At 44.3% G+C, this 17,964-nt stretch overlaps 1 protein-coding gene across 1 annotated transcript in view; it reads left to right on the top strand.

Annotated features, from left to right (window-relative positions):
• Positions 1-17,964, top strand: part of LOC139367968 (protocadherin-15-like) — a 205,477-nt gene that overhangs the window by 7,550 nt on the left and 179,963 nt on the right. The window contains exons 2-3 of the mRNA XM_071106395.1: positions 7,632-7,646; positions 8,119-8,184. Of these exons, the coding sequence (XP_070962496.1) occupies positions 7,632-7,646; positions 8,119-8,184 (81 nt within the window). The remainder of the gene's footprint in view (positions 1-7,631; positions 7,647-8,118; positions 8,185-17,964) is intronic.

Below are 17,964 nucleotides of genomic sequence, written 5' to 3' on the forward strand. Positions count from 1 at the left end.
ATCCAGAGAGTTCTCTCTCTGCTATGCGTCACATGCCCCTCTGGGCTATACATATACATATAAGTGTCTAGCTAGCTATACATAATACATCATGATATAGGCCTATTTTAGCTAGTTACATATTTAAGACACTCACTGTGAAAACAAACTAACTTCACAGGAAACTATATCAAGGACATATAGTGTTTTTTCATCAACCTTTTATATGTCTCCCCTTATTTCTGAGCTTTGTGAGTTTAAAGAAAACACATTTCAATTTCTGTATTTTGGTTTGTTTTGAGTTCCAACCAGATTAACCTACAACCCACTTTAATGGTGGAGATGAGAGTATTGACAGAACCTACAACCCACTTTAATGGTGGAGATGATAGTATTGACAGAACCTACAACCCACTTTAATGGTGGAGATGAGAGTATTGACAGAACCTACAACACACTTTAATGGTGGAGATGAGAGTATTGACAGAACCTACAACACACTTTAATGGTGGAGATGAGAGTATTGACAGAACCTACAACACACTTTAATGGTGGAGATGAGAGTATTGACAGAACCTACAACACACTTTAATGGTGGAGATGAGAGTATTGACAGAACCTACAACACACTTTAATGGTGGAGATGAGAGTATTGACAGAACCTACAACCCACTTTAATGGTGGAGATGAGAGTATTGACAGAACCTACAACCCACTTTAATGGTGGAGATGAGAGTATTGACAGAACCTACAACACACTTTGATGGTGGAGATGAGAGTATTGACAGAACCTACAACACACTTTAATGGTGGAGATGAGAGTATTGACAGAACTTACAGCACTCATTTCATTAGGGGGCAGGCATTGCCAGCCTCAGTTTGGCTCAGACCTGCGTGTTTCTCTCATCCATACACCACACTGACTGTGAGCCAGCCAACCACTAACACTTCAGTGTCCTTCCACTGGGTCTGTGACAGGGAGATAGAGAGAGAGACTGAATCTATCCCTCTACCCCCCAGTCTCCTTATTCAACTATGTGGTCCTTAACCTTGACTCACACCCACTCCGCCCTATTTCCTTAACCCTGACTCACACCCACTCAGCCCTATTTCCTTAACCCTGAGTACACACCCACTCAGGCCTATTTCCTTAACCCTGACTACACACCCACTCAGCCCTATTTCCTTAACCCTGATTCACACCCACTCAGGCCTATTTCCTTAACCCTGATTCACACCCACTCAGCCCTATATCCTTAACCCTGACTCACACCCACTCAGGCCGATTTCCTTAACAATGACTCACACCCACTCAGCCCTATTTCCAGTGATCCAAGATGCAAATAAAGCAGTAGGATACATGATGCAAAGTGAATCCCACGCCATCTCATATCTGATGAAAGAGTAGCCGTGATGTTCAGCCACTTGTTTTGACTGAGACTCATCACATTTCTCCCAGTATACACACACAGCAGATATGTCTATTCAGTCAACAGTAAAGCCTCAATAGCTTTCAGCCGCTTATTCTGTCCTCCTTTTTCTATCCCCTTTTTCTATCCCTTTTTCTTTCCCCCACTCATGCAGTTAACCGAGGCACAATTTTAGAATACAATAGAATAGGATTCGGAGTCCCTAAGTTTAAATCAGCAGGTATTCAAAGCCATTCCCTGTAGGCTCATCCATCCGCCTCAGGAGGAGACGGGATCTTTGACCTTGTAAGAGATTGATGTGTCTGGTGAAAACCACCTCAGCCCTTCCCGGGCATTCAAGGATCAGGTCAGTGCAGCTGCAGCATAGCTCTGTCCAAAATAGCCGCAAACTCCATTCTCAAGACTCCCATAGTGGCAATCATATTATAGTATACACAAGCCATCGCTGGGGTAATAAGTAAATATAATATTTTGAGATATATTTTGGGTGGTCAATTTGGATGTAATAGTATGCTGACATCATTCATGTTCCTCAAATGATCTCCTATATTTGAATGACTCGTTGGGTTAAGATGTGTACGAAGTAGAAGGTTGACTGTGATCTTAATTTGGGTGTTGTAAAGATGTCATGAATCATGTGTTTTGGAGTCTGACTCCTGACATTTCTTCAAGATATTTTTTTGGGCCTATATCTATCTGCCTCATTAGAGATGACCAGAAAGGGGGGGGGGGGGGGGGGGGTGTGTGTGTGTGTGTGTGTGTGTGTGTGTGTGTGTGTGTGTGTGTGTGTGTGTGTGTGTAAGACAGATAATGAATACCCATTGCCTTAGAGTTCTCAGGCACTTGTTGTGCTCACTGTGTCTTTGACTTCATAGGGGGGTTTGAGAAAACCCTGTTTTTATCACCATCCAGTTTAATTCAAAGTATAACTTGAACATTAGTGAAAGATGGACTATAGTGGATTCTAGTAGGTGTGATCTGTTCTTAGAAAATCCAACCTGATAGTGTACTATGCTATCATACTACAAAGCAGTTATTCTTTAGAAAAGTTCCCTCTGAAAAAATCGAGTTATTTGAAAACTGTTAGTGATTCAACGGGTGTTTCTAATATCACAACTTATATGTTAGAATTCTTTATTGATTCCACATTCACCTCACATACCCAAAATCACAACGCATTAGTAACCCACTCCCCTTTACATTGTATTTCTCTTGAATGTGCGAAGGAGACATATTGTGATTTAGAATGGCCTCTCGTCTTGGGAGTAACGCTAGCCTCGCTGGCCTGGAGTTTGTTCCGTTAGCTGCCTTATTGCGCGCTATTGATTTCTGCGATGATGACCCTCGATGGCGTTGGTCCAATCTCCTAGCAGCATCTCTCACACAGGTTATCACAGTTAGAGCAGTGCGTACATGCAGGGATTGTCTCTTGACATCAAACGTCCATGATCATTGTCACACGCCGCCACTCCACTTTGGAATCAGCCAATGCCCTGGTGTCATATTAGGACAAGGGGGAGGCGGCATGGAAATAGAATAACAGAGCATTGAGTTAAATGGGGGATATCTGTTCTAGTAGTTATATTTCTATGGGAGGAACGTTGCCCCAGCTGGGTCAAAGAAGCATTTAACTATTTAACCAATCAAAGGGTCAGATGTTAGCCGATGATCTCATCACCCTCATTATTCTGAAATGTAATACTAATCCTAATTGGCCCGAACACCAACCTCAAGTGAAAGCTGGTGCTGCTTCAAATAATGCAGAATCCATCAAATCGAAGACAGGTATATAACCCACTGTTAGACTTAGGTACACTTATCAGTTAATTGGAGATTGCCTTTCGGCTAGAGCAGGTTTCGTGGGCGGTTCCTTTGCCTTTGACAGTGTTGGCATCCAGACAAACTAGTAGATTTGATGTGGGATGATTAGACAGTCAGATAATGTGCTAACTGAATGTCTGCTTATTGAGGCATGATGATGATGTTGCTAGAGCTATACATAGTAAATATACATGCTTTTGAGGAAACTGATATTTTGGTAGTGGTGGGATAAAGTAGCCAATTGTCATACTTGAGTAAAAGTAAAGATGGCTGAACAGAAAATGACTCAAATAAAAGTGAATGTCACCCAGTGAAATACTACTTGAGTAAAAGTCTAAAAATATTTGGTTTTAAACATACTTAAGTATCGAAAATAAAAGTAATTGCTAAAATGTGCTTAAGTATCAAGAGTAAAAGTATAAATCATTTCAAGTTCCTTATATTAAGCAAACCAGACGGCACGTTGTCAAAAATATAAATAGTAAACTAAAGTACAGATACCAAAATAAAAATACTTTAGCAGTACTTTTCACCACTGTATATAAGTTACATTTTCTTTCAAACAGCCCAAATTGGATGCTGTGTCTGTAGGATCTTGTTTATTATTGAACAGTTCCAAACTAATATTCCATCAATATTTCAGCAGAACAGTATCTGTTTGTTCACCCGTAGAGGCATTGCAGTGGCTGTGCAAATACTGTAGCTAGCGTTGATACAAGGGCTACAGTCGCCGGGGCGTTGTTGGGTTACAGCCTTTCTGATGTCATGTGACTCATAACCCTAGTCAGCTATTGGGTAATTAGTCATTTATGATGGCCCGCCCTATAGAGGGCATAAGGACTCTGAATTTATCTCTCGTCTGTTGCTGCCCCATGCTTGTCCATACATCCATTCTCCAGACACAACAAACCAATGTAATCAAGGCTCAATGTTCCAGAGTAAACTCAAGACCCAGACACATTTAGTGCTGTTTATATGGGAGCTGGAGCGTTTTGATATCTTGTCAGGTAGCAGTGGTTTCCGAGCATTTACATACTGACTGCACTGTGCACTCACCGCCCGTCTGCAAACGGCTATTGTGTTAGGAAGAGAAATCTTTTTTTTTTTTTTTTTGAATAAGAAATAATCTAGCAAGTGCACCATCCCTTGAAAAGCCATTTTCTCCATGACCACTTATCTTTCTTTCAGGGGGAACTCAGCAGCGTGTCGACGCGGTGTTATTCATATCGAGCTGTCTGTCTTCTCATAACTACCCATTAATATTTCGTAAAGGTGTGTGTCGGAAGCAGGGAGGTTGGGAGCGATGGGAAACTGACACCCCTCCCCGGTGAACAAATGCAGTCCCTTGAAGCAGCAGATCTCTCCCAGCCTGCCACCCAGGAACAGTGTTCATCAAATCACTCACTCGTGCACTCTACTCAGATGCCTCGCCACCACCACAGCCTCGCCCCACTGCTTTGCGTTAGACTGTTCTTCTACCATAGTGGGTTGTGGGTAATGATCGGCGCAGACTGATCTGCGAAGGGTGGACATTTTAAGGAAGTGAAATATGACTTTTTGAGGTAATAACTGTAAACCAGCAGAGCTTCCTGTTGTAGGAAGTGGAATTTGAAGCAGCGTTAAGGGTAGGAAGTAGCAGGAGGCAGCAGGATCCGGTGCAAAATACTTGCCAGGTGAATGAATAAATCCAATATTTACACAACCTACAAAGCTATTTACGAGATGAACAGATTCTCAAAATACAGGTTTGAATCTAAATCGAAAACGTAAGCCTCAATCAAGCCTGCACTGCCAAACCAACTATATCAGGTTGGGGTATAACAGGCTATGGACAGCTTCCCCACACAGCTAACATACCAAACCAACTATAGCAGGTTGGGGTATAACACGCTATGGACAGCTTCCCCACACAGCTCACATACCAAACCAACTATAGTAGGTTGGGGTATTACAGACTATGGACAGCCTCCCCACACAGCTAACAGGTTGAGGTATAACAGGCTATGGACAGCCTCCCCACACAGCTAACATACCAAACCAACTATAGTAGGTTGGGGTATAACAGGCTATGGACAGCTTCCCCACACAGCTCACATACCAAACCAACTATAGTAGATTGGGGTATAACAGGCTATGGACAGCCTCCCCACACAGCTAACATACCAAACCAACTATAGCAGATTGGGGTATAACAGGCTATGGACAGCTTCCCCACACAGCTAACATACCAAACCAACTATAGCAGGTTGGGGTATAACAGGCTATGGACAGCTTCCCCACACAGTTAACATACCAAACCAACTATAGTAGGTTGGGGTATTACAGACTATGGACAGCCTCCCCACACAGCTAACAGGTTGAGGTATAACAGGCTATGGACAGCCTCCCCACACAGCTAACATACCAAACCAACTATAGTAGGTTGGGGTATAACAGGCTATGGACAGCTTCCCCACACAGCTCACATACCAAACCAACTATAGTAGATTGGGGTATAACAGGCTATGGACAGCCTCCCCACACAGCTAACATACCAAACCAACTATAGCAGATTGGGGTATAACAGGCTATGGACAGCCTCCCCACACAGCTAACAGGTTGAGGTATAACAGGCTATGGACAGCCTCCCTACACAGCTAACAGGTTGAGGTATAACAGGCTATGGACAGCCTCCCTACACAGCTAACAGGTTGAGGTATAACAGGCTATGGACAGCCTCCCCACACAGCTAACATACCAAACCAACTATAGTAGGTTGGGGTATAACAGGATATGGACAGCCTCCCCACACAGCTAACAGGTTGAGGTATAACAGGCTATGGACAGCCTCCCCACACAGCTAACATACCAAACCAACTATAGCAGGTTGAGGTATTACAGGCTATGTACAGCCTCCCCACACAGCTCACATACCAGAGCTAGAACACAACTCCAGCTCACAAGTGCAACAGGTACCTTTATACCTATGGCCCCTCCCTATGGACCAAACCATTAACCATGGATCTCTTTACCCAAATATGGCATATTAAATCATGTAACAGACATCTTCATTTTACACACATTTGCATATTCGTCTAAATAAACATCTTAGCCATTCCTGGCTTATCCTCAAAGCGGGAATACTTTCCATTAATGAATACACATTTCCTAACAATAGTTCTGCAGGCCTACTGTCAGCAAAACGTATTACTTATGGAGCTGCGCATTGAGCTCCGAGATCCGCAAACTTCAAACACGGGATACATTACAATATGGAAATAAACAAACGTCTTTCTCTTCTGTGTAGCAAGTGTTCATGTGCACCTGAACATCGCATCCATTTGGAGGAATGCAAAATGTATTTAATGCAATTTACTGCATTTAAATATGAAACCGAAATGCGTCACAATGAAACTTGACCAAACATTTCCTTGACACATAATTAGCCTTGCGCAGCGTAAATACTCATGACACTGGTAAAAGAGGTAAAGAACAAAGTTCTATGGGCATATCAAAGTTTCAGAGTAGGAGTGTGACAAGCTGACTCGGTAGCTCTCGTCACGAACATGCATTATTTAATTATACTTAGAAATTGTTTAGCTCGTTTATGTTTCCCCATAAATCTAGTAATTCCTTACTTCTAAATGTGTGTATATATATATATATATATACACATTTAGGAGTAAGGAATCACTAGATTTATGGGGAAACATAAACGAGCTAAACAATTTCTAAGTATAATTAAATAATGCATGTTCGTGACGAGAGCTACCGAGTCAGCTTGTCACACTCCTACTCTGAAACTTTGATATGCCCATAGATTATATTATTGTTCAACAATATATTGAAAGATTTGCCAAATAATTGTTTTTATATTTTCAATATTCATGTTGAAAATTGTCATTGAAATCAAAATGCTACTCATATTACAGAGCAAGAGGTTTTGCTTTGTAGCATCTACAGATGAAACATTTCTGGAGTCTGAAAGGAGGCTTGGGCAAGGCCAAAATGCCAGTTGTGCAACTGACTAGGTATCCCCTTTCCCGTCTCAAAATGCCACAGATGTTCTAACTTTATTTATTATTTTTGAATTACACTTTAAGTTACAATTGTCAAATACATGTCAATAATCCTTCCTCCAAAAAGGACCCTTCTATGGATTATATTTCGTGAAAATCACCAAAATCACAGTCCTGTTTTGTTCTAGTTTCACTAGGAATCACCCTATAATGTGAACTTTCGCACCTCTGTTTCAAAGTTTCAGAACTTTTCTTTTGATATGTTCTCTTCCCTCATTTTTATCCTATTTTCTTTTGTTCTCTTTCAAGTGTCTTAAAGATAACTGACTTCCTGCTTGTCCTTTTTCTTTTCCTCTGTCATTCTGTTCTGCTCTCTGGCTGATGTTACTATATTTGACTCCAGACTGGCAGTATGATGGTAAGACCATAGATCTTTCTCTCTGTGAACAGACTGTAGCCCTCTAACCTCCAGTTACAGCCTCATTCTGCTCATAAAGAAGCCTCATACAGCCTCATCTTTCATCCCCACTCTACACTTTGCCCCCATTCTCCTTCTACCCCCCCCCCCCCCATGGCAGTACATCTATGCATCTTAGATTTATACGTTCTAGATCTATACATTCTAGATCGATATATCCTAGATGATACATCTTGGATCGATACATCTTGGATCGATACATCTTAGATCTGCTGTATACATCCTAGATCTACTGTATACACCCTAGATCTATACATCCTAGATGATCCATCTTGGATCTACACATCCTTGATCTATTCCGTGTGTTCTGTCCAGTGTTGCTTCTAGACATAGTATAGCTGTGAACTCTATTGGTGTGTAACAGGAGATTACAGATTCATGTTTTTTCTTCTCGTGTGTCTGTGAATTCCAGAATGCAAACTCTCCAGAACTGGTCCACCCGCCACCATTGTTGCCATAGATGAAGAGAGCCCCAATGGTATGTATTCTCTCCATGCAGCACTGTTGGAATAATGGACCATGCTGAGAAAATCACAAACTCTGGTTGAGTCAAATGGAGTGAAAAGCACTCCAAGCACAGGCTTCAAGCTTGCAGTTCCAGACACACAGCATTTGTATTTTCCAATGTAATAAAACAAAAAGACTAAAGGATGGTTCACTAAATATTTGTTCAGGAGGAGGATTCTGACCACTTAAACTCCACATTCTCTCTGTCCTAATTGTTTTCCTCGGTTGAGGGCTGAGACATTAACAGTTTATGGGTGCATTTAAACGGGCCCACCAGGGAGGGAGGCAGCCATACATAGCGTCTTTAACGCTAATGAGTGGAGCTGCTAATGCTGTTGGTTGTTGGGGCCATATTTGTCTCCCTCCCTTGACCTTCCCCGGTGGCTCCGCGCGGGGCCGGCCCTGCCAGCCACATTACAAATGGTGTTCAGCGTGCTGCACAGCCAGGGACCCTCGCTGTAGTAGATCTCTCTGTTCTCCCCCCCCTCCCCTCCCATCTTTCCCTTCTTTCTCCACTCTGAGTCACTATTGGGTGTGGCGGCTGGGCCGGGCCGGGCTTCGTTGCGTTCTGAGCTGTAATTGCGTTTGAACATTAGTGATGCATTTGACAGGTGTTAGCAGAGGTCAGTGGCTGGCTGTTGTTTCCCTATCGACTGCCCAATGAGCATCAGAGGTTTTCCACACTGCTGCTCCTTGGCAATGGATGTCAGCAGGCAGAACCCTGCACCTTCTCACTAGGGCTGTCTACTGCTCCTCGAGGTGGTGCCTGAACCAGGGTCAGAGTTGATATGTTGGATGGAGGGCAGGTATTTGTTTGAAAGTCTAATTGGGTTGGAGTATTTTCTCCAAACTGACTGTAACTCTTCTGCAGTTCTTTGGCTTATTGTCTCTGTCACATCTCTCTGTAGTTAATTTGACTTGCAGAATGAAGCTGACCAAAGCTAATATAGTGCTAATTTCTATTTGTAGAGCATGTATTTCTTACAATTTTCATGTCTTCGTGTCCAGTATGAAGGAAGTTATAGGTAGTTTTGCGAGCCAACGCTAAGCTAGTAGGCTAATGGTATCCTCTAGTTCATAAGACTCTGGGGCCTCGTTGCCAAAATCCCAAAGTATCCCTTTAATCCAGTATCAAGGAATTGCATAATTATTTTAGGGAGAGAGGTTGTGTGCAGAAGTCAGAATGTGTTTGCATTGAGAGTAAAGCAAATGAGAGAAAAGCCCTTAGTTTGACTCTCTCTTTGCCAAGCTCAGTGATGCCTTCAGGATTTAAGGTAATCAGTTCCTCATGTAACAGTAATTTACCTGTGATTTTCACCCCATACAGCGTGAGAGCGACTTTAATTCCTCATTTAATGGAGGAAACATGCCTCAGCATCATATGAAATGACTTTTTATATAGTTTAAGCCGTGCACTATACTTATCCGAACCAATTGCAGTCGTGAATATATTTTATATCGGCACCACAAAAATTATATTTCTCATACAGTGATTGTGCACGGATCCACAGCCAATTTATTTATTCAATGTAATGGATTTCATGGGTCCCCATTTTCATTTTAAAGAGTTTGCTTTCTAATGCAGGCATAAAAAACTTGTCTGAGCTTTGGAAAAACAGTTGAGAAATGACAGACCAAAGACCAAGAACCGTGCAGGACACAGATTAACATACTGTAGCTATTTAATCATTCTCCTCAAACATGTTCCAAAATTGAATTAAATCCAAATTTTCCAGCCAGAAACAGAGAGGGAGTGTTGTCAAATCAGTGTTTTGTGAGATGATTATGGAGAATAGACCTCTCTGCAGACACCATAAAGATATCACCCCCCAAAATGAAATAAAATCAGGTCAGCTGTAAATTGTGTACCCATTTCCTGAAAAAAATTGACTTGTCTCAGCAAATTCATGATTTATTTTCAGGTGTACTTTACCTCATTCACTTCCAACAGCTAGAAATAAAAAACGAATAAATGTATAGCCCTGGCGACTTTCTATTATAAAGGGGCAGTTTTATGTGTGATTGCCAAGGAGCGGAAACCTAAAGTAAGTGTCATTTGAAGATAGAACTTTGAAAATTGCTCTGCATTTCTCTGCACCTTCAACTGGGCTAAAACAGTAGACTCTGTGACATGGGGATCATTGCTAGATTACCTTCTCATTTGAGTTTTGCACTCGTACGGTATTTTGCTGTGGCGAGTGTCAGGTGTGGATGATGGAATCTGAGGTGTGGGGCTAGTGTAGGTGATGCAGGGGCAGTGGAGGGTCACTCTGGACTGGCCCAGAGAATAGCTGTCAGATTGCTGGGAGGTAGTGAGGTATCCTCTCTCACTCACTCACACATGGACACACAGACACACAGACACTAGGACACACAGACAAAGCTCTGAGCCAGGAGAGAGGAGGTCAGCTGATCAGCAACAGCTGAGACAATTTCAAGGTCCCTTTGAGTGTCACGATAACACAGGAGACAAAGGTGCTGAGAAGGGGGCGGGGCAGGCAACGAGAGGGATAGGAATCATTTGTGACATCATGAGGAAGGATATTGATCGAATAGGACCGTACTGAGTGTGAAAGGAAGCTTCTGAGAGGGACTGAGTCAGAGAGAGGTTGTGTGCAGGAGTCAGAATGTGTTTGCATTGAGAGTAAAGCAAATGAGAGAAAAGCCCTTAGTTTGACTCTCTTCCGCCCAAGCTCAATGATGACTTTTTCATTTACATTTTTTATTTCACCTTTATTTAACCTGGTAGGCCAGTTGAGAGTAAGTTCTCATATGCAACTGCGCGACCTGGCCAAGATAAAGCAAAGCAGTGCGACAAAAACAACAACACAGAAGTTACACATGGAATAAACAAACGTACAGTCAATAACAATAGAAACATCTGTATACAGTGTTTGCAAATGAAGGCAATAAATAGGCCAATAGTGGCGAAGTAAAAACAAATATGGGGATGAGGTAGGTAGTTGGTTGGATGGGCTATTTACAGATGGACTGTGTACAGCTGCAGCGATCGGTATGCCGCTCTGACAGCTGATACTTAAAGTTAGTGAGGGAGATATAAGTCTCCAACTTCAGTGATTTTTGCAATTCGTTCCAGTCATTGTCAGCAGAGAACTGGATGGAAAGGCAGCCAATGGAGCTGTTGGCTTTGGGGATGACCAGTGAAATATACCTGCTGGAGCGTGTGCTACGGGTGGGTGATGCTATGGTGAACAGTGAGCTGAGATAAGGCGGAGCTTTACCTAGCAAAGACTATAGATGACCTGGAGCCAGTGGGTTTGGCGACAAATATGTAGCGAGGACCAGCCAACGAGAGCATACAGGTCGCAGTGGTGGGTAGTGTATGGGGCTTTGGCGACAAAACGGATGGCACTGTGATAGACTGCATCCAATGTGCTGAGTAGAGTGTTGGAGGCTATTTTGTAGGTGACATGGTCGAGGATCGGTAGGATGGTCAGCTTTACGAGGATATGTTTGGCAGCATGAGTGAAGGAGGCTTTGTTGCGAAATAGGAAGCCGATTCTTGATTTAACTTTGGATTGGAGATGCTTAATGTGAGTCTGGAAGGAGAGTTTACAGTCTAACCAGACACCTAGGTATTTGTAGTCAACATATTCTGGACAGTCAGAACTGTCCAGGATTTAAGGTAATCTGTTCCTCATGTAACAGTAATTTACCTGTGATTTTCACCCCATACAGCGTGAGAGTGACTTTAATTCCTCATTTAATGGATGAAACATGCCTCAGCATCATGTGAAATGACTTTTATGTAGTTTAAGCCGTGCACTATACTTATCCGAACCAATTGCAGTCGTGAATATATTTTATGTCGGCACCACAAAAATGATGATATTTCTCATACAGTGACTGTGCACGGATCCACAGTCAATTTATTTATTCAATATAATGGATTTCATGGGTCCTCATTTTAATTTTAAAGAGTTTGCTTTCATCTGCAGACATAAAAAAAACTTGTCTAAGCTTTGGAAAAACATTTGAGAAATGACGGACCAAAGACCAAGAACCGTGTAGGACACAGATTAACATACTGTAGCTATTTAATCATTCTCCTCAAATATGTTCCAAAATTGAATTGAATCCACACTTTCCAGCTAGAAACAGAGAGGGAGTGTTGTCAAATCAGTGTTTTGTGGGATGATTATGGAGAATAGACCTCTCTGAAGACACCATAAAGATATCACCCCCCAAAATGAAAGCAAACCAGGTCAGCTGTAAATTTTGTATCCATTTCCTTAAAACGTTGACTTGTCTCAATTCATGAGTTTTTTTCAAATCAAATCAAATTTTATTGATAAACTCAGTCACCGTATCAGTGGTTTCATCTATGTTGTTCTTGGAGGCTACCTGGGAACATATCCCAGTCTGCGTGATCAAAAAAAATCTTGAAGTGTGGATTATGATTGGTCAGACCAGCGTTGAATAGTCCTTAGCGCGAGTACTTCCTGTTTGAATTTCTGCCTATAGGAGGGAAGGAGAAAAATGAAGTCGTCATCAGATTTGCCGAAGGGTGGGCCTTGTAGGCATCCCGGAAGTTGGAGTAGCAGTGGTCGAGTATTTTAGCTTAGCAATGTGTTGATTGAATGGGTTGATTCGGTAAGGTTTTTCTCAAATTTTCTTTGTAAAATACGCAACTACAATAAATGCAGCCTCGGGATATGTGGTTTCCAGTTTGCATAAAGTCCAGTGAAGTTCTTTGAGGGTTGTAGTGGTATCGGCTTGAGGGAGAATATACACGGCTCTGACTATAACCTAAGAGATTTATCTTGGGAGGTAATACGGTCTGCATTTGATTGTGATGTATTCTAGGTTGGGTGAATATCACACCATGAGTATTTAATCATTAAACACCCCCGCCCTTCTTCTTCCCGAAGAGATATTTATTCCTGTCTGCGCAATGAACTGAGAACCCAACTGGCTGTCCTGACTCAGACGATATATCCCAAGAGAGCCATGTTTCCATGAAACAAAGTATGTGACAATCCCTGATGTCTCTCTGGAAGGAAATCCTCTCCCTGAGCACGTCAACTTTATAATCCAGTGACTGAACATTAGCGATTTAATATAATTGGAAGCACTGGATTGCCTCCTGATTCATTCCTAGTACCTGTTTTCTGCCAGAAAAGGAACAGCCTTCGGAATCAGTTCAATTGCCCTGGGGGGTACGAACAAAGGATCTGATTGGGGAAAGTTGTATTCCTGTCACGGCCGTCGAAAGAATTGGACCAAAGTGCAGCGTGGTGAGCGTACATTTTCCTTTTATTTAAAATGTCGCCAACAAAACAACAAACGAAGAAACAACCGTGAAGCTTCCAGGGCTACCCACACTGAAAGGAGGGAAAACGGGCTACCTAAGTATGATTCCCAATCAGAGACAATGATAGACAGCTGTCCCTGATTGAGAACCTTACCTGGCCAAAACATAAAAATAAAGAAACATAAACCAAAACTGGGGATCGTCGCTGGAGGCTCCGGACTGGGGATCGTCGCTGGAGGCTCCGGACTGGGGACCGTCGCTGGAGGCTCCGGACTGGGGACCGTCGCTGGGGGATCCGGACTGGGGACCGTCGCTGGGGGATCCGGACTGGGGATCGTCGCTGGGGGATCCGGACTGGGGATCGTCGCTGGAGGCTCCGGACTGGGGACCGTCGCTGGGGGATCCGGACTGGGGATCGTCGCTGGGGGATCCGGACTGGGGATCGTCGCTGGAGGATCCGGACTGGGGATCGTCGCTGGAGGCTCCGGACTGGGGATCGTCGCTGGAGGCTCCGGACTGGGGATCGTCGCTGGAAGCTCCGGACTGGGGATCGTCGCTGGAGGCTCCGGTCTGGAGACCGTCGCTGGAGGCTCCGGACTGGAGACCGCGCTGGAGGCTTTGTGCCATGGATCATCACTGGAGGCTTCTTGCCATGGATCATCACTGGAGGATTCTTGCCATGGATCCTCAATGGAGGTTTCGTGCCATGGATCATCACTGGAGGCTTCTTGCCATGGATCGTCGCTGGAGGCTCCGGACTGGGGACCGTCGCTGGAGGCTCCGGACTGGGGACCGTCGCTGGGGGATCCGGACTGGGGACCGTCGCTGGGGGATCCGGACTGGGGATCGTCGCTGGGGGATCCGGACTGGGGATCGTCGCTGGAGGCTCCGGACTGGGGACCGTCGCTGGGGGATCCGGACTGGGGATCGTCGCTGGGGGATCCGGACTGGGGATCGTCGCTGGAGGATCCGGACTGGGGATCGTCGCTGGAGGCTCCGGACTGGGGATCGTCGCTGGAGGCTCCGGACTGGGGATCGTCGCTGGAAGCTCCGGACTGGGGATCGTCGCTGGAGGCTCCGGTCTGGAGACCGTCGCTGGAGGCTCCGGACTGGAGACCGCGCTGGAGGCTTTGTGCCATGGATCATCACTGGAGGCTTCTTGCCATGGATCATCACTGGAGGATTCTTGCCATGGATCCTCAATGGAGGTTTCGTGCCATGGATCATCACTGGAGGCTTCTTGCCATGGATCATCACAGGAGGCTTCGTGCCATGGATCATCACTGGAGGCTTTGTGCCATGGATCATCACTGGAGGCTTTGTGCCATGGATCATCACTGGAGGCTTTGTGCCATGGATCATCACAGGAGGCTTTGTGCCATGGATCATCACTGGAGGCTTCTTGCCATGGATCATCAATGGAGGCTTCGTGCCATGGATCATCACAGGCTGGGGAGACATACAGGAGGCTTGGTTCTGGGCGCAGGCACAGGACTTACCAGGCTGGGGAGACATACTGACTGGGGGCTTGGTTCTTTGCGGAGGCACCGGATACACAGGGCCGTGGAGGCGCACTGGAGATCTCAAGTGCAGAGCCTGCACAACCCGTCCTGGCTGGATGGTTATCTTTGCTTTGCAAATGCGGGGCGCTGGCACAGGACGCACTGGGCTGTGCAGACGCACCGGAGACACAGCCGGCGCAGGATATCCTGGGCCGAAGAGACACATTGGAGACCAGCCGCTCTGAGCCCGCACCATCCGCCCTGGCTGGATGCTCACCCTAGCCCGGCAGATGCGGGGAGCTGGGATGTAGCGCACCGGGCTGTGAAGGCGCACTGGAGTACCACGCTTCTCCCCACGGTAAGCACGAGGAGTTGGCTCAGGTCTCCAACCTGACTCAGCCAAACTCCTCGTGTGCCCCACCAAAACATTTTTTGGGGGGCTGCCTCTCGTGCCTGCTCTGTTGCCGTGACTCCTGACTCCTACTTCAGCCTGTTTCCATGGCAGGGTCTTGTCCCATAGATTGCCCACCCAAATCACACCCTGACCAACCCAAAATAGAGACATAAAAAGCTCTCTAAGGTCAGGGCGTGACAATTTCTGGTCGTAATGCTGGTGAGTTACCGCTGCTCTGATATCCAGAAGTTCTTCCCGGCTGTATTTAATAACACAAACAAATGATTGGGCTAATAATGTAAGAAATAACACATAAAAAAACAAAATACTGCAAAGTTTCCTAAGAGCTAGAAGCACAGCAGCCATATCCGTCTGCGCCGTTTTCATGGATCATTGCTAGATTACCTTCTCATTTGAGTTTTGCTATCCTATGGTCTTTTACTGTTTAGGCACAGTGGCGAGTGTCAGGTGTGGATGATGGAATCTGATGTGTGGGGCTAGTGTGGATGATGGAATCTGAGGTGTGGGGCTAATGTGGAGGATGCAGGGGCAGTGGAGGGTCACTGGACTGGCCAAGAGATTAGGAGTCAGATTGCCGGGAGGTAGTGAGGTATCCTCACACACAAACACACACCACACCACACTACACTACACTACAACCACAAACACATGGGCACACACACACACACACACACACACACACACACACACACACACACACACACACAGAGACAGACAGACAAAGCTCTGAGCCAGGAGATCGGAGGTCAGCTGATCAACAACACCCCTGGACAATTTCAAGGTCCCTTTGAGTGTCCACAATTACGCAGGAGACAAAGGTGTCAAGGAGGGGGCGGGGCAGGCAACGAGAGGGATAGGAATCCTTTGTGACATCACGAGGAAGGATATTGATTGAATAGGACCGTACTGAGAGTTAAAGGAAGCTTCTAAGAGGGACTGAGTCAGGGAGAGGTTGTGTGCAGGAGTCAGAATGTGTTTGCATTGAGAGTAAAGCAAAAAAAAAAAAAAAAAAAAAGCCCTTAGTTTGACTCTCTCTTTGCCAAGCTCAGTGATGCCTTCAGGATTTAAGGGAATCAGTTCCTCATGTAACAGTAATTTACCTGTGATTTTCACCCCATACAGCGTGAGAGCGACTTTAATTCCTCATTTAATGGAGGAAACATGCCTCAGCATCATGTTAAATTTAATCAAATCAAAATGTATTTGTCACATGCGCCGAATACAACAGGTGTACAGTGAAATGCATACTTAAAATACCTTAACCAACAATGCAGTTTTAAGAAAAAAAAGTGTATTGGTTAGGATCCCGTTATTCTCCTCCGGCGCCATCAAACTCTTTTTATGTAGTTTAAGCCGTGCACTATACTTATCCGAACCAATTGCTGTCGTGAATATATTTTATATCGGCACCACAAAAAGGATGATATTTCTCATACAGTGACTGTGCACGGATCCACAGTCAATTTATTTATTCAATATAATGGATTTCATGGGTCCTCATTTTATTTTGAAAGAGTTTGCTTTCTAATGCAGGCATAAAAAACTTGTCTGAGCTTTGGAAAAACATTTGAGAAATGACGGACCAAAGACCAAGAACCGTGTAGGACACAGATTAACATACTGTAGCTATTTAATCTTTCTCCTCAAATATGTTCCAAAATTGAATTCAAATGTCATTTTCCAGCTAGAAACAGAGAGGGAGTGTTGTCAAATCGGTGTTTTGTGAGATGATTATGGAGAATAGACCTCCCTGCAGACAACATAAAGACATCAGGTGTGTACTGAGTGTGAAGGGGAGCTTCTGAGAGGGAGGGAGTCAGATGGGGCAGAGGATTGGTAGCATGCTAACACATCTGTGTGCTTTTTGAAATATATATATTTTTGATGAACTTTTATTTGTACAGCGTGTTTAACCATTGAGGCAAGGATCTTATTTGCAAGGCCTGTGAACGTGAACATACAATAAATAATATCAATACTATAAATACAACTAAATGTATCAAAGCAAAATTCTCACATAATTGCCTCCCTTAAACTCGATCTAAGCTTTCCAATGGAGACCATCGGGTCTAATTTCAAGGTAGCCTGAAGGCTATTCCATGAGCTGGGGGCATAAAACGCAAAGCATTTTCCCCCAGGTCAATGGAGACCCGCGGGACCTCCAGAAGCAGCCAGTCCAGAGAGCTGGTGTGAAAATGTCTCGATCTCCAGTTAGTATGTGAGCTGAAGTAGCGGGGGAGTCTCTGAAGAACTGCTTTATATGCAATAAGTAGCCAATACTGGGCTCTTCTGCTAGTCTGAGACTCCCAGCCAACAGAACTACACAAAATGCAGTGATGTGTACAAAATGTGGCCCCAGTGATAAAACACAGTGCTGAGCGATAGACTGAAACTAAAGGTTTTATTGCAGAGGCTGCTGCATGCATGTAGATTATATCACCATAATTAACTACTGGGAAAAGCGTTGCTTGAACAATCTTCCTTCTACTTTCCAAAGTGAGGCAGGATTTATTTCTATAAAAGAAACCTTTTTTATTTTTTTTATTAGCCCTCCACCCC

Source organism: Oncorhynchus clarkii, chromosome 16 (genome assembly GCF_045791955.1).
Source record: "Oncorhynchus clarkii lewisi isolate Uvic-CL-2024 chromosome 16, UVic_Ocla_1.0, whole genome shotgun sequence".
NCBI classification, from domain to species: Eukaryota; Metazoa; Chordata; class Actinopteri; order Salmoniformes; family Salmonidae; genus Oncorhynchus; species Oncorhynchus clarkii.